The 22,721-nt window shown below is 42.1% G+C and overlaps 1 protein-coding gene across 2 annotated transcripts in view; it reads left to right on the top strand.

Moving 5' to 3' along the window:
* The window catches only part of LOC120055923 (extended synaptotagmin-2-like), a 54,303-nt gene extending 39,320 nt beyond the window's left edge, over positions 1 to 14,983 (top strand). For both annotated transcript variants that reach the window (XM_039003972.1, XM_039003973.1), the window contains exons 15-23: positions 1,791 to 1,865; positions 1,982 to 2,068; positions 5,789 to 5,938; positions 9,688 to 10,064; positions 11,903 to 11,998; positions 13,152 to 13,283; positions 13,396 to 13,501; positions 13,649 to 13,698; positions 13,902 to 14,983. In XM_039003972.1, coding sequence (XP_038859900.1) covers positions 1,791 to 1,865; positions 1,982 to 2,068; positions 5,789 to 5,938; positions 9,688 to 10,064; positions 11,903 to 11,998; positions 13,152 to 13,283; positions 13,396 to 13,501; positions 13,649 to 13,698; positions 13,902 to 13,950 — 1,122 coding nt within the window. In that variant the 3' untranslated portion in view covers positions 13,951 to 14,983. The remainder of the gene's footprint in view (positions 1 to 1,790; positions 1,866 to 1,981; positions 2,069 to 5,788; positions 5,939 to 9,687; positions 10,065 to 11,902; positions 11,999 to 13,151; positions 13,284 to 13,395; positions 13,502 to 13,648; positions 13,699 to 13,901) is intronic.
* Positions 14,984 to 22,721: the final 7,738 nt, after the last annotated feature.

Raw genomic sequence — 22,721 nt, 5'->3', positions numbered from 1 at the left:
TGCCTTGTATGAGATATCTAAACAAAAGAAAGAGGCTTGTTAGCGAGACCTCTCTGTGGATTGCTTTCCCTCCATCCAACTCACCCAGCCATTCCTAGCCTGTTGGTGAGTTGTTGCCTCAGCAACAAACACTCTCACTAGAGGGCAGCATTTGATCGTCTCCACAGTTTACATGGGCAGCTGTGTAATGATCATGCTGTTTAATCAGCTTCTTGATATGCCACACCTGTCAGGTGGATGGAATATCTTAGAGAAGGAGAAATGCTCAATATAGGGGTGTAACAATTTGTGCACCACATTTGTTTGTCAGCTCATGAAACATGACACTAACACTTTATGTTGTATTTATATTTTGGTTCAGTGTACATACAAAACACCATAAATATCCCCATATCCAGACCATCTCACTCCTGTCACTGGACTGCTTTGTCAGTGTTGGAATCGTCCTTCTTTTTCCTCCATATTGTATGCTCCTCTTTATCTCCCATAATGATTCTCCTGGCTATGTCACTGTCAATACTAATACTAATATTCACCTTGTGATCATGTTGTTTGTCTTGTCTCTGTCTGTCTCTACCTGTTGTCTTGGTTTTGGTGTGGTCTTCATCGTTGCTCCATTCCATGATTTAACCTCCTCTTGCATGTCCTCTCCTAATAACTAACCTAGTGTGTTCATTCTCTCATGCCTGGGGGAAAAAGCGCAATCCTTTAGAATTCAACCATGACGGTTTGATGGAGGCCTCAGTCAGTAAGGCCATCAAGGTAATGTAACAACAGTGCATGCAGAGCCAGCCAGACAGACAGTGAGGAGGACTAGAGGCCCTGTTTGAGTATCTTAAAAAGCACCATTCCCGTAGCACAGTAAGACTGGTGAAAGCGATGGAGTCGAAGCTATGTTTTCATCTGTCCACTCACTTACAGATGCATTCTTAAGGTATTCTAACAGGGCCTAGACACACACTGCAGTTGGCCCTGCGACCAGAGAATAACACTTTCGTAGTGGAACCAAATACAGTACCATGTTGTAGGCTGTGTGTGTTATTTGTTAGGACATGGATTAGTATTGATCAGTTTCCTGAGTAACAATCTGTTGATTATTATGAAGTAATAAGCAATTTGTAAAAGTGGAAAGCAATTCAGTTGATTAGATTAGCATAAACTGTATTGATTGTTTATATCCCAGTGAGTAATATTGCTTACAAGTTGTTTCCCACCAATATATTCCTGCAGGACTGCTGCTGGAGCATTCAAAATGCCTTGCAAGTTGTTTTGGGTTCCTTGTTTTGTGTTATTAATTAACAAACCCCAAACTGTTTGGACTAAATCTGCCTTCCATGTACCGTATTCTGATGATGTACGTAACAACTGTGTTGTGTGTGAGAGATTTTCTTGGTGTGTTAATTATCTTTATTTAAGTGTTTTCTCTCTTCCAATTTCAACTATATTTCCTGCTGTTATGGGGTTTTCTATAGAACAATTATGTAACTACACTACTTACTTCCTGATCAAGTTTGAATGCTTCTATATTTAGCCAATGAGGGATGAATATGGGACCTTAGACCAGGCCACATTTCTTTAAATATTAACAATCTTTATTTTAGAACAATTTATAATGCAACCATTCTAAATGTGGGATGCTCCGTAATTTAACCAATATTAAAACGTGTGTATATTAAATCTATTAATTAAATTAGACAAGGATAGGGTGATTTAAAGTAATACCGATGAAGTTAACATCTCACAGTTCAAGAGGTTATTCTGTGTTGTTATACCTGTTCTTTCCATTTCAGTCTGGTAAAAAAGTGGGCAGCATCCCGAATCCTTTTGTCCATTTCACAGTCGGGCACAAAACTTACGACAGCAAGGTAAGCCAACAGGCCATGTTTCCTACTCTATATAGACAACCTACTGCAATGCCATGTGAATAGCATATTCCTGGTCATTTTCACTGCCTCTAACATGGTCCTTTTTCCCCAACCAGACGAGGTATAAGACCAACGAGCCTGTATGGGAGGAAGCCTTCCCTTTCCTCATCCACAACCCCAAAAGCCAAGAGCTGAAGATTGAGGTACGGGTTGTAGGCATGCGTTTCCTACTGAGTGACCTCATTGTTTGCCATAGAGGTATGGCTAAACGTTTAACATTTGTCATTTATCCGACACTCTTATCCAGAGCGACTTAGTTTGTGCATTCATCTTAAGATGGCTAGGTGGGAAAATATCACAAGCATAGAGAGTGCAGGTTCAGTTTTTTTTTTGTGTGTGTGGGGGGAGGGGGGGTCGAGTTGAAGAGGAGGATTATTTAAGACACTTTGAAGATAGGGTTTGAGGTTTTCGGAAGATGGATAGGGACTCTGCTGTCCTAGCTTCAGGGGGAAGCTGGTTCCACCATTGGGGTGCCAGGACAGAGAAGAGCTTGGACTGGGCTGAGAGGAAGGTGCCCTCCCATATGGTGGGAGGGCCAAGAGACCTGAGGTGGCAGAATGTGTGCTCGGATTGGGGTGTAGGGTTTGAGCATAGCCTAAAGGTAGAGAGGGGCAGTTCCTCTTGCGGGTTCCATAGGTAAGCATCATGGTCTTGTAGTGGATGCATCTTCAACTGGAAGCCAGTAGAGTGTACGGAAGAGCGGGGTGACATGAGAAAAGCGAGTTTCAGTAGTCCAGACAAGATGACAAGTGCCTGGATTAGGACCTGCGCCGCTTCCTGTGTGAAGTAGGGTCATACTCTACGGATGTTGTAGAGCATGAACCTGCAGGAGCGGGTCACTGCTTTGATGTTTGCAGAGAACAACTGAGTGCTGTCCAGGGTCAAGCCAAGGTTATTTGCACTCTGGGAGGGGGATACTGTGGAGTTGTCAACCGTGATGGAGAGGTCTTTGAGCGGGCAGGCCTTCCCCGGGAGGAAGAGCAGGGCCATCTTGTTGAGCTTGAGGTGGTGACCTGACATCCAAGTTGAGATATCTGCCAGGCACGCAGAGATGCGTGTTGCCACCTGGGTGTCAGAAGGTGCCAAGTAGTTGAGTGTCAGCTGCATAGCAATGATAGGAGAGACCATGTGAGGATATGACTGAGCCGAGTGACTTGGTGTATAGAGAGAAGAGGGCCTAGAACCGAGCCCTGGAGGACACCAGGAGTGAGAGTACGTGGTGCAGACACAGATAAACTTCATGTCACTTGATAGAAGCGGCCTGCCAGGGTGGATGCAATCCAAGAGTGTACAGAGACTGAGACGCTCAGCCCTGAGGGTGGAAAGGAGGATCTGATGGTTCACGGTGTTGAAGGCAGCAGATAGCTCTAGGGGGATGAGAACAGAGGAAAGAGAGTCAGCTTTGGCAGTGCGGAGAGCCTCCGTGTCACAGAAGAGCTATTCTCTGTTGAGTGACCCATTTTGAAGCCTGACTAGTTAGGGTCAAGAAGATTGTTCAGAGACAGCACGCTCAATTGTTTTGGAAAGAAAACAAGGGATACAGGTCTATAGTTTTTGATGTCAGATGAGTCGTGTTGGTTTCTTAAGGAGGGGAGCGACTCAGGCCATTTTGAAGTCAGAGGGGACGCAGCCAGTGGTCAGGGATGAGTTGAAGAGTGAAGTGAGGAATGGGAAAAGGTCTCCAGAGATGGCCTGGAGGAGGGGATAAGGTCGAGAGGGCAGGTTGTCGGGCAGCCAGACCTCACTAGTCGCAGGATTTCATCTGGGGAGAAAGAGGTCAAGGGTAGTTCTGTGTGAGTGAGACCAGTGGACTCAATAGGCTGAGTGAATGAGTAGCGGATGTCGTCAACCTTCCTTTTTAAAGTGGTTGACAAAGTCGTCCACAAAGACAGAGGGAAGGGGATGGAGAATTAAGGAGGGGGATGGGATGGAGGAGGAGAAGGTGGAATAGTTTAGTGTTCGAGGCAGAAGCTTGACATTTAGAGTGATAGAAAGTGGCTTTAGTAGTGGAGACAGAGGAAGAGAAGGTAGAGAGGAAGGAGTAAAAAGATGATAGGACCTCCAGAAGAATCGTTGCCCGCAGCCCTGTTCTGTAAGCTCACAATGCCACGCAGCAAGAAGGGAGGGCCGAGCCAGCCGGAAGGAATGCGAACCAGGATGGGGAAAGGGAGTAGAATAGGGTCGACGAGGCAAAATCAGGAGACAGGAGGAAAAAGGATTTAGGATGAGGGAGAAATGATAGGAGAGAGAGCAAAGATTGTGATGGCACATGAGCATGGGTAGGGGCTTAGTAGTTAGGGTTGGAGACAAAAGGAAACAAAGTAGTGATAAGAGACCTGGAGGGGATGTTGCAGTGAGGTTAGTAGGCGAGCAGCCTCTAGTAAAGATGAAGTCAAGCGTGTTGCCTGCCTTGTGAGTTGAAAGGGTGAGGTCAAAAGAGGCAAGGAGGAGAAAGAGTTGGAAAGAAATTAATAGAAGGCAGCTGTCGGGAGGTTGAAGTCGCCAAGTACGAAGAGCAGTGAGCCATCGTCAGGAAATTAGCTTAAAGTGTCAAGCTCATTGAGGAACTTTCCAAGGGCACCTGGTGGGTGATAGATGACAATGTTAAGCTTGAGTGGAGAAGTGACAGTGATGGCATGGAATTCAAATGAGGAGATGGACAGGTGAGAGGGAGAAAAGAGAAAATCTCCACTTAGGAGAAATGAGTAGCCCTGTGCCACCACCGTAGTCAGATGATGAAAGGAGTAACATTGTTCTCTGGGGTGATCCATGTCTCCGTCAAGCCCAAAAAGTCAAGGGACTGAAGGGCAGCAGAGGCTGAGATGAACTCTGCGTTCTTGACCGCAGATTGGCAGTTCCAAATGCTGCCAGAGACCCGGAATTCCACTTGGGTTGTGCGCGCAAGGTACACTAAATTAGAAGGGTTGCAGCCAAGGGGTGGGGAGCATCTGTAAAGCCTACAGGGAGAGGAGCGAACAGGTATAGAAAACACACATAGTTGCCAAAGCTACAAAAGAGCTAAATGAGATCATCAGAAAATAACTAGGTAAAATATTCAAGTGAGAGAGTGGTGTGGAGCCTTCCTCTTTCCTTCTTCGAAGAACTCGGCAGAACAGACTTTGTTTCGGCGACAGTCTGACAGCTGCCGCTGAGAAACCAGGGGGAGACTGAAGTACTAACACTAATTGTCTAGCAGCGGTGGAGAGCATACCTCCCTGTACTAATTGATGATTGCCTAGGAGAGGTGAAACCACTTCCCCTCCAATACAGCCACTTACTAAAACAAGTCACAAATTGCCCTGCTCCTTAATCCTGGTTGATGTGTCAACAGCTATCTGCAAAAGCATGAACAGTCAACAGTTCACACACCAAGTAGGCTACTGGGAAGACGGGTGTGGCCTTACAGTTGATTTTGGCAAAGGTGGTATTACGGTGTGATTCTAGTGTGAGACTGAGCCAATTATTATTATTTAGTATTTTTTTATTTTTGGGGGGGGTGTCCCAAATTGCACCTTATTCCATATTTAGTGCACTCTATGCCAATAGGGATCTTGTCAAAAGTACTGCACTAAATGGGGAGTATTTGTGACGCACACTATGGCTACAGTATGGCCTTACAGATGATTTAGTGTGATTATGGTGTGGGATTTAGCTGATTTTGTCTGCTCGTTTACAAAACTCAGCATATCTGTGAAATTCGGGGTGCACGGAGCATGAGAGGGAATTTCGGGTCTGTAAATTCCAGCTACTGTAGTACCTGTGCACTGCCTATTTGTAAGTGCACTAGAATTTACAGTAACTTGACACGTGGTAAACTTCCGCTTTCATATAAAAAAAAACACGTGCCCCCTTTCCCCCTTCAGGTAAAGGATGAGAAACATGATTGTTCCCTGGGGACTCTGAGCCTGCCCCTAGCCCGTCTCCTAGAGGCTGAGGACATGATGCTGCACCAGCGCTTCGATCTCAAGAGCTCTGGGACTAGCTCCACCATCAAGATGAAGATGGCACTGAGGGTAAGGGTCCATGAGGGTTTGAATAGGGCTCGTATAGTCATGCACATTTGGTTGTGTCCCAAATAGCACCCTATTCACTATGTACAGTGGTTCCTCAATTAAAAGTTGTGTAATACTGCGGTATAGCGTGGTACAGTGTGTTACTGTGCTTGCCGTTAATGCTCGTTCGAACCACCAGAGGGCAGCTTTGAGCACATCTACTCCATTTATTGACGGGCATTTGAAGCTGAGGAAAGATCATCATGGCATGCAATTATGAATTCACTTGATGATTAAAATGTAACTCTATATTTAATTATAAGCACACATCTGTTAATGCAATCAGTGTTTGCTTCTTTGCTCACATCATTTGACCGCTGCAGTTTGAGATGATATAAAAAATAAAATGCATCTTAGTCGCCTATGAAGGCCTATAGCCTACTGCACCTAAAACATCCGTTAATACAAGTCCTTCAAACGTAGAAATATGGGCAGAATATTGTATGAAATATTTGGATGTTTAAAGGTGGATGTTTGGTCGTTTTAATTCAATCGGGTCATTTCAATTCAAATGTGACTCATTCAATTTGCCATTCTCTTGTTGATATTATATCCTGGCCTTTATTTAATATTATTTTCAGTTTATTTTTATTTTAAAGAATGTATTTTCTTCCTGAAGAACAACAACCATTATCACCAACATCCGCCACTTTCGGATTTGTCCAATTTAATGGCTCATCAAGGTGTGAACTGACCAATGTCCATCACTGTAAGCCAAGTGCTGTATTCTAAAACTAAAAACACAGCTTCTACAGTAGTATAAATATATGATCTAATTCGATTTGTAAAAAAGACTGTTTCAAAATGCAGATGTTTATTAGGCTACTGTACAGTGTGACAAAAAACTACAGGAAAATTAGATTTGACAATAGCATGGATTGGGACTCCATCTCGTCCCTCGTCCTCTTCAACGCGCCATTTTTTCCCCTGACTCCGCCAATCCGACCTGACTATGGACCAATGCATCAGCCGTCACCCCGTATCTCTGCCCTCGGAGAAGGTTTCTCTTTCTGCTGGTCTGCCTTCAATGACTCGAATAACTCTACAAGTTGGTCTACTGATTTGAACCCGATCAAACTTGTTTGGTAACAACTGAAAACAATTATCTGTAGCTCTGCCAATCCTACAAGCAAAGATGAACTTGTAAAGGCCATCAAGGCCAATGCGGCTAATTGATTACCGGTATTTATCCTGTGTCGCACTAATGTAAAGTGTGAAAAACGGTAATACTGTTTTTGTTTGCCTGGTTGAGTGGATGAGTTGAACACTTCAGAAACCAACGGCAAAGTTAAATAGCCTATTTACAAGTCTATTTTGTAGCATAAAGCTATATTTGTTATTTGTCACACTGTACCAAGAGAACAGAAGAGAAATACTGGTTTTAATGGCATATGAGGAAGCGTTCATACATTTATTCCCTCAAAGTTGGTATAGTCGGATTTTAGCCAGGCTATTGAAGCACGGTAAGAAGTTCTTGATTTAAGTCTATATGAAGTAAAACGTCGAGATTTCAAACAATTTATGTTATCTTTCTTTCGGCTGGTTTGCCTTCAATGGCTCGATCTCGGTCTTCACAGTTTGAATCTGATCCATGTGCACCTTCATCAGATGAGCAGAATGGTACCGCCCTGTGCCCCCAATCTTTACTGGACTAAGGACTTTAAAACCTTTTTTCTTTAGAACAGGCTATCTGGGGTTGATTATAATTTGTTTGTAAATTATTATTGTATTTGTGTTTTTTACACTGTTCCAAATGGTTAGAAAAAGATTGTAATCTAACAGGACCTGTTTGACACGCATACTGTAAAGCACGTAACCCTCGCTTTTCCTACCCTCCATGTTCTATATTATAATACACTAAAGATCCTAAGCTAAGATCCTAAGAGGGGAATTGCATTAAATCAAATTATACATTTCCAATGATTTACCGTCCATAAGGATGGGGTGCCGCTAGTCAAAATATATTTATCATGCATTCCTGATTGGACATGTTAGATGAAACGACTTGAGTTGAGAATATTGGTAGATTCAGAGACCAAAAAGCTGAACAGATAAACACATTTTTGATTTGCAGGAGTGTCTCTTTCCTCTCGCACTAGAGCCCTGCATCAGGCAAAAAAATCAGATGGCAGGTGGTCCCGGAGTTGAGCTTGTATTTGATTCAGGGAGTTGTTAATAAAATAGTTTAATTGAAACTTAAAGAATCTAAACAGTATTGAATGTAAATATTTTGTTTTATGTCGGCTATAGGCTTTCATTAAAAAATAACAATGCCGCCGGAGAAGAAGGCTGACGTTTTACGTGTCCCCAACCGATTGTGTTTTCTGTTCGCTTATTTGCGTTGTTTGTAACTTTTATTTTTTAAACTTATTTTGTACATAATGTTGCGGCTACCGTCTCTTCTGACCGAAAATAACTTCTGGACATCAGGACAGCGATTACTCACCACGGACTGGCAGAATCCTTTTTTCCCTTTAACGAGCTTGACGTGAATGATATACTGCTTTCCCAGGAACAGGCCCAGATCCCTGTGATTTGCGTGAAGAGGTGGCAGAGGAAAAGGGGCCAGCGGGCGGGCTGCCTTCTGAGAATTTGTAGGCGATCGAATAAACCCCCACTTCCTTCCATTCTGCTAGCAAACGTGCAATCTTTGGAGAATGAAATAGATGACCTACGCGGAAGATTAAACTACCAACGGGACATTCAAAACTGTAATATCTTATGCTTCACGGAGTCGTGGCTGAACAACGACACTATCAACATACAGCTGGCTGGTTATACGCTGTACCGGCAGGATAGAACAGCGGCGTCTGGTAAGACAAGGGGCGGCGGTCTATGTATTTTTGTAGATAACAGCTGGTGCACGATATCTAAGGAAGTCTCGATCTATTGCTCGCCTGAGGTAGAGTATCTCATGATAAGCTGTAGAACACACTATCTACCTAGAGAGTTTTCATCTGTATTTTTCGTAGCTGTTTACATACGACCACAGACTGATGCTGGAACTAAGACAGCATTGAATGAACTGTATTCCGCCATAAGCAAACAAGAAAACGCTCACTCAGAGGGCCGGCGCTCCTAGTAGCCGAGGACTTTAATGCAGGGAAACTGGGAAACTTAAATCAGTTTCACCAAATTTTTATCAGCATGTCAAATGTGCAACCAGAGGGGGGGGGGGGACTCTGGACCACCTTTACTCCACACACAGAGACGCATACAAAGCTCTCTCTGATTAGGTTATTAGAAGGCTCTTTTAAAGCGATTTAATAATCAGAAAGAATGTGTCGGGACTTATTTATTTTGAACCAAAGCCTCGAATGAGTGAGTCACTTAAATGAGTGAGCTTTATGCTGACAAATTTAGCTTTATGCTGTAAAATGTCCTACTAAATAGGCCAAGCCTAAACGAAATTCCATAAAATGTAATGTTAAATGTAATAAATCAATTAAATGGAGCAGGTCTTGAAAATATGTACAACCTTTTTCCCCTCTGTGTCCAAAATGTGCATTTTTATGGAAATCTATTACAGTAAGGTACTTTAATTGTTACCCAGAAATACATTTGATATTAAAATAAAAATGGTTGTTAACCTGAATACAATTCTAAAAATGTTGCTTAAGATTCTTCAAGCACATTCTTCAAGTATTCTTGTGCTCTGTCTCATATAATAATGTTGTATCCTCTCCAACCTCTTTATCCCGCTTGTGCAGGTTCTGTGTCAGGAGAAGTTGACAGGGTCCGACCAGACGTCCTCGGTGCAGGTTCGTAAGACCAGCACTAGTAACCCCATCCCCATGAAGAACCCGCCCGTCTCCGAACCCCCCAAACCTGTCCCTATCTCAGACCTCTCACGCTCTGTGGCCGCCTCGACCCAGGAGCTCCACAGGAGAGGGGGGGATGGCGAGCCCTACTCAGGGGGCCCGGGAGGCATTGGCCTGGCCGACGCAGGCAGGAGCACCTCCAACCTGGCCATCTCTGGCTCTCACAAACACCTGGCCCACTTTGGGTCAACCGTCAGTATCGCCTCGGACATCTCCAACCTGTACGCCACACAGGAGCTCCAGCAGAGGCTGAGCGAGTTGCAGAAGTAAGCACGTATGAACGCAAGCGCACACACAAACACATTGATACATGCACGTACAAGTCATAGACTGTTCTCTCTGCTACCGCATGGCAAGCAGTACCGATGCACCAAGTCTGGAGCCAACAGCACCCTGAACAGCTTCGACCCCCAATCCATAAGACTGCTAAATAGTTAGTCCGGGTAGCTATTTGGTCATCTGCATTGACTCTCTTTTGACTCATCATATACAGTACGCTGCTGATACTGTTTTTTGTCTAATCTGTCACACCTAGTCACTTTACCCCTACCTATATGTACAGCTGTATTACCTCAATTACCTCGTACCCCTGCACATCGACTCGGTACTGGTACCCCGTGTATATAGTCAAGTTATCATTACTCATTGTATTTATTCCTTGTGTTATAATATTTTTTTTTAATTCTCTCCGCATTGTTGGCAAGGGCCCGTAAGTAAGCAATTCACTGTTAGTCTATACCTGTTGTTTACGAAGCACATGACAAATGCATTTGATTTGATATACACCATTTTACAGTAAACAAATTGACAACAGACTTTCAGCACGCTTATAGGGAAGGACATTCAACAAGCACAGCACTTACACAAATGACTGATTGGCTGAGAGAAATTGATGATAAAAATATTGTGGGGGCTGTTTTGTTAGATTTCAGTGTGACTTTTGACATTATCGATCATAGTCTGCTGCTGGAAAAACTAATTTGTTATGGCTTTACACACCCTGCTATATTGTGGATAAAGAGTTACCTGTCTAACAGAACACAGAGGGTGTTCTTTAATGGAAGCCACTCCAACATAATCCAGGTAGAATCAGGAATTCCCCAGGGCAGCTGCCTAGGCCCCTTACTTTTTTCAATCTTTACTTAATGATATGCCACTGGCTTTGACCCACTGAAATGACTGCAGCACTTAACAAAGAGCTGCAGTTAGTTTCAGAATGGGTGGCAAGGAATAAGTTAGTCCTACATATTTGGATAACTAATGCATTGTATTTGGGACAAATCACTCAATAAACCCTAAACCTCAACAAAATCTTGTAATGAATAATGTGGAAATTGAGCAAGTTGAGGTTTAGTTGGAGTAACCCTGGATTGTAAACTGTTATGGTCAAAACATGTTGATACAACAATAGCTAAGATGGGAAGAAGTCTGTCCATAATAAAGCACTACTCTGTCTTAACAACACTATCAACAAGGCAGGTCCTACAGGAGCTAGTTTTGTTGCACCTGGACTGCTGTTCAGTAGTGTGGTCAGGTGCCCAAAAAGAGACTTGTGGCAAACACCACAAGACATGCCACCAGAGGTCTCTTCACAATCCACAAGTCCAGAACAGACTAGAGGAGGTGCACAGTACTACATGGAGCTCTATTCCACATCAGGTAACTGAGGCAAGCAGTAGAATCAGATAAACAAAAACGAATAAAAATACACCTTATGGAACAGTGGGGACTGTGAAGAGACACACACACACAGGTACAGATGCATGCATACGCACATGGGCGCTAGCACACGGACTTTACACACACGTATATTGTTGTATGGTGGTATTATACATTTTGTGTTGTGGGTATGTGGTGGTGTGACAGTGTTATATGATGTACTGTTTTATCTTTAGTTGTATGTGCAATGTAAGTGTCTTAATGTGTTTGGACCCCAGGGAGAGTAGCAGCAGCTAATAGGGATCCCTAATAAAATACAAAATACAAGTGACACAATACAAAGAAATACAAAGACATTGACTAACCTGCAGATTATATTACAGACCTAATGTGAATGATTGTTTTGTTACAGAACAATGTGACTAATGTGTGTGTCTCTCTACAGTGGCTCAGCTGGTCATTTGCCCCTGGGTGAGGTGCAATTGACTGTCAGACACAGCCCTCAGAGGAACAAGCTCATTGTGGTTTTGCATGCCTGCCGGTAAGAGACATGGCGGGAGACTTAGGCCCCGTGTCCCAAAGGCCATTTAGGATGCATCCATACTGTAGCTTCCACATGTTATTCTATACACTAACTATTGGAGAATGTATCATATTCTGTTATCAGCTTAATCCATCATTTTTATTCAATGTACAAGCCTTTTTCTTTGACCAAAGACTTGATGCGCAATAATATAATCATTTTTTAATCATTTTATTTTAACCCGTTACACTCGTGGGAATTGGCCTGTATGGATAGGGCTAAATTTAAATGTTTTTTACAGACAATATGAAAAGCGTAAGCATGGTAGCAATTGAAAGGGAACGGTTTGGAGATGATGAGAAAATTATTAGACCAAAGTTGAGGACCCAACAGTTCACCTGACACAAAACTGAATCCAAACATAAAATCAACCGTGTAATGTGCATGTTACATTTATTGTACTTTTCACCTCATGTGTTGATAACGAAATCTGAATATCTAGCCTCCCTAAGTAATTTCAATGCACTTTTATGACTCAAAGAAGAGTCATCAACTATAAGGTGCTATTTTTTAGCTGTCCTAGCTTTGCCATTGAGGAACTAGAGCAAGGACACTTGTAGTTGTTTTTGTTTGGAACACAACCCTGCATCCCCTCCAACCCACAATTACTGTTGTTTACACAATCAAAAAATTGACCATTATAAATTGCAATATGGGTCAGGTGGGCATGATTTGAAAGCTTGTTCTATTGCCAACATGACTAGCTAAGTTATAAAATACGATCTTTCAGTGTTTGACTTTCACAAGGCAATTCAGAGAAAAATATTGTAATTATTTTGTGTGCATAGAAAGGAGACATAAGTGCATTCAGGTGTGCCGCGTTGAATTTTCTTGACAATAGATAAACAGGCTCATTCTGTTAAGAACAACCCAGGATTTCACGCCATGCAGTGCTGTGAAGTGCAGAGCCTGAGCTCAGATATCATTTATAGTATGTTACTGTACAGCCACTGCGTTCCAATTTAGGCGCTTATCAGTGCCCAAATCTGTCATTTTCAACTTGTGTACGAGTGTAAAGGGCTACCCCAAATTATGTGGTACAGTGTGTTCTTTTTTTTTTATCTATCTCTCTACCTCCACTCTCTGTCTTTCTCTCTCCCACTCTCCACAGAAACCTGATTGCGTTCACAGATCATGGGTCGGATCCGTATGTGCGGCTCTATCTTCTACCTGACAAGCGAAGGTCTGGGAGGAGGAAAACCCACACGCACAAGAAGGACCTGAACCCTTTTTACGATGAGATGTAAGTTTCAACATTCCTCTTTGTTCCTCTTACCATCAAACATCAGTGGATTTACTGGTAGTCTACTGGTAGTCATTGTATAGTTGAATTGTTTGTGTGCATGTGTTGTCAGATTTGAGTTCAGTGTGTCGGTCGTGGAGTTGCACAAGAGGACTTTGGATGTGGCGGTAAAGAACGGGGGAAATATCTTCTCCAAACACAAAGGGCTGCTGGGGAAGGTGAGACTGGACCTCTCCTCCTACTGCAGAACTGTGTCTATCCATGCATGCCCCTTCTGTTATTAGATGACATACAGTAAATGTGAATGCACATTATTACCTGTCCTAAGCTCACTTTTCCTCCTTCATATCGTGTCATCTTGACAGGTGCTGGTGGATTTGACTCACGAGGATATCGTCAAGGGATGGACACAATGGTCAGTGAAATACTTTATTCCTTTTTTTTAGTCCAGTCGTGTTCACTTGTTTACACACACATTTGGGGACTTAGAAGAATTTTATAAGAACTTTCATCATAAGATCTAAATATCAAGGAATCGAGCATAGAATAAGACTGAGTGTTTGTTATTCCAGATTTGTATTTTGTTTTTTACAATGTGTCTCCTGTCGTTGCTACTAGGTATGAGTTGAGTGAGGATGGTCTGAAAAAAACTCTCCAGCAGCTATAGACTACACTGTGAGAGGTAGAGGAGGACCTAACCAAGTCTTCACCAACGTGGCATTGCCACCAGGGCACTACTGTATGTGTCAAGCATAGTCTATAGAGTAGTGCTGTTTTAGGATAAGTTTAGCTTTTTGGATAACAATTACATAGTTAGGTGTGAAATTATCCTAGATCAGCACTCCTACTCAGAGACGCTTGGCATATACGGCCCCTTTTTCATACAATTGCTTTTAAACCCATGGACAACTTTTGGGGGGTTTTCCCTTTTTTAAATTATGGTTTATTTACATGACCTGCAATTGTAAAAAAATATATATATTTTGATGTTCATTTATTCACATCAGTTGCATCATTATCTCTCCCCACTTCGAAATGATCTTGTGCAATAGTAAGAAAGGGAGTATGTGTTCAAACAAATTCTACATTTTTAAAATCCATATTTTAAAATAAAACGATTGAGGACCTGTAACAAAATATATATTTTCTTGCTACGGCTGTTACATCAGGTTTTGCTGCCTTGTTTTATGTGGGGAATGTACAACATATGAATATGTAAATATGTACAATGACAATGACTAAAGCGAAGGTTTATTATAATGTTAGTAGTGGAGGGTTTTGCTTGGTCACAATGACAATTTTATTTTATAATTCAACAAACTACATGCAAACTATATCAGAGCTAAGTTGAACTACGGCCGTCTATCCTCTAAGGGAAATAGTACACCATGTATAGTACTTCACCACCAAAGAGACAATAAAAGGAAAAAGTTGTCTGTGGGGTTTTAACTAAACCAAATATGTTTGCACACTATTCGTTAATGCATGTTTAAAACCTTTCAAAGCATCAGCATAGGGTTAACAGTAATAATAACAGAACTTGGCTTAGTTAACCTCACAGTCATATTCCAGCCTTCTTCAAATAATTGTGGCTCATGATAATTGATTTCCCAACTCTGAAATCACGACAGATGAAATATATGTATCATGGTTGTTGTCAATAAATGCACCAGTCTTAATGTTTTTGTTCTACGAACACATTTCAGCATGCACATCTTATTCAATATTTCTCTTTACTGCAATCGCTTGCAAAAAACACATGATGATGTTTTGGTTTACGTTATGGGTATTCACCTTTATTGGTTATTGATTATGTCACCTGTACCTGGATATCTGTAACACATGTAAACACACAGTTATGACTTTATTGATCTGGTTACCATAGTAATGATGCATCATAATGGAAAGCATTTTAGATTGTACCATGTTTAAGCTGTAACATAGTGGCTTGTTGCCTAATGTATCAGTTCTGATGTGTTCTCATATTTCTGCAACCGCTGTCCTTAATTCAAAGTAGTTGTATGCGTACCTACAGGTAACTGCCAAAATAAAGAAAACGCCAACATAAAGTGTCTTAATCAGGCGTTGGGCACCACGACCCAGAACAGCTTCAATGCACCTTGGAGGGATGCGACACCATTCTTCCATGGGAGAATTCCATAATTTGGTGTGTTGTTGATGGTGGTGGAGAACACTCAGAATCACCCATAAGTGTACACTTGGGTTTAGATCTGGTGAGTGAGAGACGCGCGCGCACACACACACAGGGGTGGACTGGGAAGTAAATTCAGCCCAGGCATTTTAGCCACACCATCCTACATCCCTGTGTCAGCGTGTCGCTCTCTGTTTTTATTTCTCCTAGCTCTATTGCACTTGACTCTGCTGCTGCTAAGGCTAGCATCACTGGGACCAGAAGACCAGGCGGCCACACTGCCTGTGCTGAGCCCAGCAACATCCTAGTTGTGGATGAATAAAAACACATTTGTCAGGCGAAGACAATTGCTGAATAAATGTCTAATAGATGACCATTGACTCATAATACCTAGGGCCCTGTGTTTTGGCAGAACATGCAACATTACTTGGATTTTAACCTTTATTTTAAGCCTTTTCCAGAATAATGATAATTATTGATAATTAATTAATAATTATTGATAATTAAAACATAAATTAAAGCAATTGTCTGAAGATGGTGCTGGACCATCTGAAATTATTAATACGCTTTAAATAAAGGTTAAAATCCAGGTCATGGCCTCCCAAGTGGTGCAGTGGTCTAAGGCACTGCATTGCAGAGCTAACTGTGCCACCAGGCTCTGTCGCAGCCGGTCGTGACCGGGAGACCCATGTGGCGGCGAACAATTGGCCCAGCGTCTTCCGGGTTAGGGGAGGGTTTTGCCGTCAGGGATGTTTTTGTCCCATCGCGCACTAGCGACTCCTGTGACGGGCCGGTCGCAATGCACGCTGACACGGTCGCCAGGTGTATGGTGTTTCCTCCGTCACTTTGGTGCGGCTGGCTTCCGGGTTAAGCGGGCATTGTGTCAAGAAGCAGTGTCCGTAAGGCAGTTGCCAATTGGATACAACGAAATTGGGGAGAAAAAGGGTAAAAATAAAAAATCCAGGTCATGTGACATGATGAACCAAAACACAGGGCCCTATCTAACATTAAGAGCACCTTCCTAATATTGAGTTGCACTCCCCCCGCCCCCCCACCCCTTCGCTTTTGCCCTCAGCACAGCCTCAATTCGTCGGGGCATGGACTGTTAAGGTGTTAAGCGTTCGGTAGGGATTCTGGCCGTTGTTGACTCCAATGCTTCCCACAGTCATGTCAAGCTGGTTTGATGTCCTTTGGGTGGTGGACAGTTATTGATACATACGGGAAACTGTTGTGCTTGAAAACCCAGCAGTGCTGCATTTTTTGACACAAACCCGTGCGCCAGGCACCTGCTATCATACCTTGCTCAAAGGCACTTACAGTTGATGTCGGAAGTTTACATACACCTTATCCAAATACATTTAAACTCAGTTTTCACAATTCCTGACATTTAATCCAAGTAAAAACTCCCTGTCTTAGGTCAGCTAGGATCACAACTTTATTTTAATGTGAAATGACAGAATAATAGTAGAGCGAATTATTTATTTCAGCTTTTATTTCTTTCATCACATTCCCGGTGGTTTAGAAGTTTACATCCACTCAATTAGTATTTGGTAGCATTGCTTTTAAATTGTTTAACTTGGGTCAAATGTTTCGGGTGGCCTTCCACAAGCTTCCCACAATAAGTTGGGTGAATTTTGGCCCATTCCTGCTGACAGAGCTGGTGTAACTGAGTCAGGTTTGTAGGCCTCCTTGTTTGCACCATACTTTTTCAGTTCTGCCCACAAATTTTCTATAGGATAGAGGTCAGGGCTTTGTGATGGCCACTCCAATACCTTGACTTTGTTGTCCTTAAGCCATTTTGCCACAACTTTGGAAGTATGCTTGGGGTCATTGTCCATTTGGAAGACCCATTTGCGACCAAGCTTCAACTTCCTGACTGATGTCTTGAGATGTTGCTTCAATATATCCACAATTTTCCTTCCTCATGATGCCATCTATTTTGTGTAGTGCACCAGTCCCTCCTGCAGCAAAGCACCCCCATAACATGATGCTGCCACCCCCGTGCTTCACGGTTGGGATGGTGTTCTTCGGCTTGCAAGCCTCCCCCTTTTTCCTCCAAACATAACGACGATCATTATTGCCAAAAAATTATATTTATGTGTCATCAGACCAGAGGACATTTCTCCAAAAAGTATGATCTTTGTCCCCATGTGCAGTTGCAAGCTGTAGTCTGGCTTTTTTATGGTGTTTTTGGAGCAGTGGCTTCTTCCTTACTGAGCGGCCTTTCAGGTTATGTCGATATAGGACTCGTTTTACTGTGGATATAGATACTTTTGTACCTGTTTCCTCCAGCATCTTCACAAGGCCCTTTGCTGCTGTTCTGGGATTGATTTGCACTTTTTGCACCAAAGTAGGTTCATCTCTAGGAGACAGAACGCGTCTCCTTCCTGAGCGGTATGACGGCTGCGTGGTCCCATGGTGTTTATACTTGCGTGCTATTGTTTGTACAGATGAACGTGGTACCTTCAGGCGGTTTGGAAATAGCTCCCATGGATAAACCAGACTTGTGGAGGTCTACAACTTTTTTCTGAAGTCTTGACTGATTTCTTTTGATTTTCCCATGATGTCAAGCAAAGATGCACTGAGTTTGAAGGTAGGCCTCGAAATACATCCGCAGGTACACCTCCAATTGACTCAAATGATGTCAATTAGCCTATCAGAAGCTTCTAAAGCCATGACATAATTTTCTGGAATTTTCCAAGCTGTTTAAAGGCACAGTCAACTTAGTGTATGTAAACGTCTGACCCACTGGAATTGTGATACAGTGAATTATAAGTGAAATAATCTGTCTGTAAACAGTTGTTGGAAAGATTACTTGTCATGCACAAAGTAGATGTTCTAACCGACTTGGCAAAACTATAATTTGTTAACAAGAAATTTGCGGAGTGGTTGAAAAACAAGTTTTAATGACTTCAACTGTAAGTATTTTATCTTGCCCAATCATCCTCTGAATGGCACACAATCCATATCTCAATTCTTTCAAGGCTTAAAAATCCTTCTCCCCTTCATCTACATTTACATTTTAGTCATGTAGCAGACACTCCTATCCCGAGCGACTTACAGTAGTGAGTGCATACATTTTAATACTGGCACTGCTACTACAACCCTGGCACTAGCACCATGCTCTACCAACTGGGCTACACGTGACTGAGCTACACTGATTGATTTGGATTTAATAACTGACATCAATAGGGGATCATAGCTTTCACTTGGATTCACATGGTCAGTCTGTCATGGAAAGAGTTCCTAATATTTTGTACACTCAGTGTATATACATAATATAGAGCCTAACTATTAAGAAACTGGCAGTACATCGGTGTGTATATAGCTATGTTTCCATCCAATTGGCGATGGATTTTCATGCAAATATTTAAAAATCCGCATAAAAACAATGAGCATTTTCCCACCAGAGATATTTCCATCATATTGACTTGTTGCAGATAGAATACATTTTTGCTGTTAAATTCCCATGTACCGAAATATAAATTACAAGTGAAATGGGTTTCCATCGCATTTTCAACTCTACTGATGGGTTTCTCACAAAAAATTGCATTACAGTGCCTTCAAAGTATTCATACCCCTTGATTTACAGTATTCCACATTTTGTTGTGTTACAGCCTGAATTCAAAATGTATTATTATTCATTTTTTACCCATCTACACACAATACCCCGTAATGACAAAGTGAAAGCATGCTAAAAAAAAAAGCACATTTATTGAAAATTAAATACAGAAATAACACATTCACTTGTCTTCACACCCATCTACACACAATACCCTATAATGACAGTGAAAACATGCTTACTTTTTTTGTGTGCAAATGTATCAAATGAAATACAGAAATATCTAATTCGCGTAAATATTCACACCCCTGAATCAGTACTTAGCACCTTTGGCAATGATTACAGATGTGAGAATTTCTGTGTAAGTCTCTAAGAGCTTTCCACACCTGGATTTTGCAACATTTGCCCATTTATTCTTTTCAAAATTCTTCAAGCTCTGTCAAATTGGTTGTTGATCATTGCTAGACAACCATTTTCAGGTCTAGCCATAGATTTTGAAGTAGATTTATGGCAAAACTAACTCAACCACTCAACTCCAATGTAGATTTGGCCTTGTGTTTTAGGTTATTGTCCTGCTGAAAGGTGAATTCTGTACCAGGTTTTCCTCTAGGATTTTGCCTGTGCTTAGCTCCATTTCTATTTATCCTGATAAACTCTCCAGTCCTTAATTATTACAAGCATACCCATAACATGATGTAGCCACCACTATGCTTTAAAATATGGAGAGGGTATTCAGTAATGTGTTGTATTGGATTTGCCCCAAACATAACACTTTCTATTGAAGACAAAAATGTAATTGCTTTGCCACATTTCTTGCAGTATTACTTTAGTGCCTTGTTGCAAACAGGTTGCATGTTTTGTAATATTGTTATTCTGCAGAGGCTTCCTTTTCACCCTGTCAATTAGGTTAGTATTGTGGAGTAACTACAATGTTGTCCTCAGTTCTCCTATCACAATCATTAAACTCTGTAACTGTTTAAAGTCACCATTGGCGTCAAGGTGAAATCCCTGAGAGGTTTCCTTCCTCTCCGGCCATTAAGTTAGGAAGGACACCTGTATCTTTGTAGTGACTGGGTGTATTTATACACCATCCAAAGCGTAATTGACCACTTAACCATGCTCAAAAGGATGATCCCTGTCGATTTTTTTTTTTACCCATCTACCAATAAGTGCCCTTCTTTATGAGGCATTGGAAAACCTCCCTGGTCTTTGTGGTTGAATCTATGTGTAGAATTCGCTGCGTGACTGAGAGACCATACAAACTGTATGTGTGTGGTACAGAGATGAGGTAGTCATTAAAAATCATGTTAAACACTGTAATTGCACACAGTGAGTCCATGTAACTTATGTGATTTATTAAGCACTTTTTACTCCCAAACTTATTTAAGCTTGAAAACGTATTGACTCAAGATATTACAGCTTTTATTTTTTTATTCATTCGTAAAAATGACTAAAAACATTTCACGTTGATGTTAAGCTCATCACCTTGCACTTTCACCACCCTATGAAGTTCATCATCATTTATTTAATCTGGAGACTAATAAACTATATGCTTTTCCTGACTAGTCATCGTGGGAGGACCACACAACATGTCATCGCGTGACTCCAAGTTTACTTCCAATTGATGGTTATTATATCCATATGTGCTCATTAAAGCATTTCCACTGACATTTCTGGCATAATTAATTTTACCACCACAAAAAGATCCCACCTTGTCTATCGTATTTTGTTTTGTCGACATTTGAAAAGTTTACCTATATTGTTCTGTTTCGGGCCTCTCCCCCCACTCTCCCTCCCCCCGGGTTATCAGAATGTGTACTCAAAGCATGTGCGGACCACCTGGCAAGTGTTTTCACTGACATTTTCAACCTCTCCCTGACCGAGTCTGTAATACCTACATGTTTCAAACAGACATTGTCCCTATGCACAAAAAAGTGAAGGTAACTTGCCTAAATGATTACCGCCCAGTAGCACTCACATCAGTAGCCATGAAAGGCGTTGAAAGGCTGGTCATGGCTCACATCAACAGCATCATGCTGGAAACCCTAGACCCACTCCAATGTTATTGTTACTTTTTATTATTTTTTACTTGAGTTTATTTAGTAAATATTTTCATAACTGTTCTTGAACTGCGCTGTTGGTTAAGGGCTTGTAAGTAAACATTTCACGGTAAGGTCTACACTTGTTGTATTCGGCGCATGTGACAAATAAAGTTTGATTTCATTTGAATTCGCATACCGCCCCAACAGATCCACAGATGACGCAATCTCAATCGCACTCCACATTGCCCTTTCCCACCTGGACAAAACGAACACCAATGTGAGAATGCTGTTCATTGACTACAGCTCAGCGTTCAACACCACAGAACCCACAAAGCTCATCACTAAGCTAAGAACCCTGGGACTTAACACTTCCGTCTGCAACTGGATCCTGGACTTCCTGATGGGCCGCCCCCAGGTGTTAAGGGTAGGCAACAACACATCTGCCGCGCTGATCCTCAACACAGGGGCCCCTCAGGGGTGCATGCTTAGTCCTCTCCTGTACTCCCTGTTCACCCACGACTGCGTGGCCAAGCATGACTCCAACACCATCATTAAGTTCGCTGACGACACAACGGTGGTAGGCCTGATCACCGACAACAATGAGACAGCCTATAGGGAGGAGGTCAGAGTGCCAGGACAACAACCTCTCCCTCATTGTGAGCAAGACAAAGGAGCTGATCATGGACTATAGGAAAAGGAGGGCCGAACAGGCTCCCATTAACATCGACGGGGCTGAAGTGGAGTGGGTCGAGAGTTTCAAGTTCCTTGGTGTCCACATCACCAACACACTATCATGGTCCAAACACACCAAAACAGTCGTGAAGAGGGCACAACAACACCTTTTCCCCCTCAGGAGACTGAAAAGATTTGGCATGGGTCCCATGATCCTGAAAAGGTTCTACAGCTGCACCATCGAGAGCATCCTGACCGGTTGCATCACTGCCTGGTATAGCAACTGCTCGGCATCTGACCGTAAGGCACTACAGAGGGTAGTGCGTACGGCCCAGTACATCACTGGGGCCAAGCTTCCTGCCATCCAGGACCTATATACTAGGCGGTGTCAGAGGAAGGCCCCCAATTGTTTTTAAGACTGCACCTGTTGTATTTGGCGCAAGTGACAAATAAAATTAGATTTGATTTGATTTCTCGATACCTAAGCCTAGCATCACTGAGACCACACTGTCTGTGCTGAGCCCAGCAACATCCTAGTTATGAATGAATAAACACATATATTAGACAAATAAGAAAATCACTGAATAAATGCCTTATATTAGCATTGGCTTATAATACCTTATAACAGCCTAACTACTTATATTACAAATTAGTGCCTGTCACATGTGCGTGTGTCGTCCCCCCCTCGCCCACTTAGCTAAATGTTTAAATGTTGGGCTACATATAGAGCCAAAATATTAAGGAACCTCAGTGTTTCATTTTAATACATGATGACTTGTATTTAAAAAAGCACTGTATAAATGTATAATAGATAGCTATTGGCTTATGTGTACTAAAAGCCAATCTAAGGACTTTTTAGGCTATGGCAAGTTAGTACCTGTCATGTGTTCCTCGAATCCCCCCTTCCCTGATTTAAGTGGTAATAGCCTACTATTTCATACGATATACAGCAAAAATATTAACTAAAAAAAAAAGCGAGTTTTAATGACTCAAACCTAAGTGTATGTAAA

This window comes from Salvelinus namaycush, chromosome 11 (genome assembly GCF_016432855.1).
Source record: "Salvelinus namaycush isolate Seneca chromosome 11, SaNama_1.0, whole genome shotgun sequence".
Lineage (NCBI taxonomy): Eukaryota > Metazoa > Chordata > Actinopteri > Salmoniformes > Salmonidae > Salvelinus > Salvelinus namaycush.
The sequence above is the reverse complement of the archived record's forward strand: the minus strand, read 5'-3'. Positions and strand labels throughout refer to the sequence as shown.